This window comes from Sipha flava, unplaced genomic scaffold (genome assembly GCF_003268045.1).
Source record: "Sipha flava isolate LNK unplaced genomic scaffold, YSA_version1 18641_pilon_pilon, whole genome shotgun sequence".
Classification (NCBI taxonomy): domain Eukaryota; kingdom Metazoa; phylum Arthropoda; class Insecta; order Hemiptera; family Aphididae; genus Sipha; species Sipha flava.
Genome location: NW_020272377.1, coordinates 1 through 1,788, shown reverse-complemented (window position 1 = coordinate 1,788; position 1,788 = coordinate 1). Strand labels below are relative to the sequence as shown.

The 1,788-nt window shown below is 25.0% G+C and overlaps 1 protein-coding gene across 1 annotated transcript; it reads left to right on the top strand.

Annotated features, from left to right (window-relative positions):
• Positions 1–420: 420 nt before the first annotated feature.
• Positions 421–961, top strand: LOC112681137 (52 kDa repressor of the inhibitor of the protein kinase-like; the record flags this gene model as incomplete). Its single annotated transcript, XM_025551403.1, has 2 exons — positions 421–720; positions 784–961. Coding segments are annotated over 2 exons (414 nt in total), but the record flags the coding sequence as incomplete, so codon positions are not given.
• Between the last annotated feature and the right edge of the window lie 827 nt (positions 962–1,788).

Below are 1,788 nucleotides of genomic sequence, written 5' to 3'. Positions count from 1 at the left end.
TTAATTTTTATCAAACAATTTCTAAACACAATATAATGTAATTTAGGAAATGGCTAAAGTTATCAGCTTAAATCTATCAGTGAAAAGAATTACAAAAAGACAAACCAATCGTGCAAATCCATTTACAGATTCTGATAATAATAAAATATCAGACATAAATGTTGAACATTATTATCGAACTACAATATTTATTCCATATTTGGATTTCTTTATTGCACAATTAGAAGAAAGATTTACTGCACACAAAACAATTTTTAAAGGTTTTTCTTTTTAACTAATATTTAGTACTAATTATAAAATTTATAAATTTATATAAATTTATTTATTTAAATTTATTAATTTATTAATTAATTAATTTATTTATTAATTAATTTATTTATTTAAATTTAAATAGGATTTGAGACTATTTTTTAAAAAAATCAGTTCTTAAATGCAAGTGAAATTGAATCCTTTAAAAATCTGGCAAAGTTTTATTCACCGCATGTAAATAAAGACAACAGTTTGACTGAACTGAAAATATGGCGAACAAAGATATTGGACAATTTTGAAGTCATTAAAACTGGCCTAGATGTTCTTCAACTCTGCAGTTCCTCTATTTATACAAATTTGAATAAGTTACTAAAAATTTTAATTGTCCTACCCGTTTCAACATCCACCCCAGAAAGAACGTTTTCAACATTAAAGAGGGTGAAGACATACACTAGAAACTCAATGCTTGAAGTACAATACTCTTTAACTTATTAGTTTAACCGACATTCAATATTTACTTGCATTTTATTTTAGGACCGTTTGAATGGATTAACGTTGTTGGCAGTACATAAAGATATTAGCATTACTCCAGATGAAGTCTTGGATGAAATGTCTATGGAGCCAAGAAAACTTGATCTTATACTTTAAGTCTTTAGATCTATACTTTTATTATGTCCGATTATATAAAATAAAATATTTTATAAAATGTTAATTTTGAATATGATTAGCTCTATATCTAGTATTATATCATATAATATATATCAACCTATTTCTAAAATATCAATATATAAGAACATTTTGTGTATATGACAATAAACAAAACAAGATACAGTTTATCCCCCCCCCCCCATTAGAAATAGCTGAGCACGCCCCTGTTTGCAGATAAGGCGTGTATTGTTTGAACAAATATGTTTTCGGGTTAAAGCTTTGACTTGTATTATTTTATTAACCAATGTAATTAGAGAAGGGTAATGCTTTTCTGTTCTCACAGTTCTTCTTAATATCCATGTTATAAATCTATGTAATATATTATGTATATTTATAAATATCTAGCTTAATATTTAATTTTATATAAACCTTTCTTAAAATATGCATGTTTTATCATACATTTTTAAATTTTCTATGTGCTAGTATGTAAATAGTATAAAATATTACGTTTTAGTTTTAAGTGTGTACTGAAAAATAAATATTTAAAAATGTATTATTTAAATATATTATTATAAATTATTTCATATAATTGATACCTGTTTATTTTATATGTAACTAATTAACCTCTTCGTGCATGTAGGTATCATATGATACCGCAACTAATTTAAACCGCTTATAAAGCCGCTGTTAAATATTTTTGATCCATTTGTGCATGAAGATATCATATGATACACTTGATAACAACTGTATCATAATATTCGTTCCTATGTTCATACTATATAAGAATTTGTAGTCACATGTGTGATAACCTCCTGTATTAATAATAACATACGCAAAATATACTGACAAAACTGTTGTTATATCTCATCGTTAAAATATTTTAGCTACATC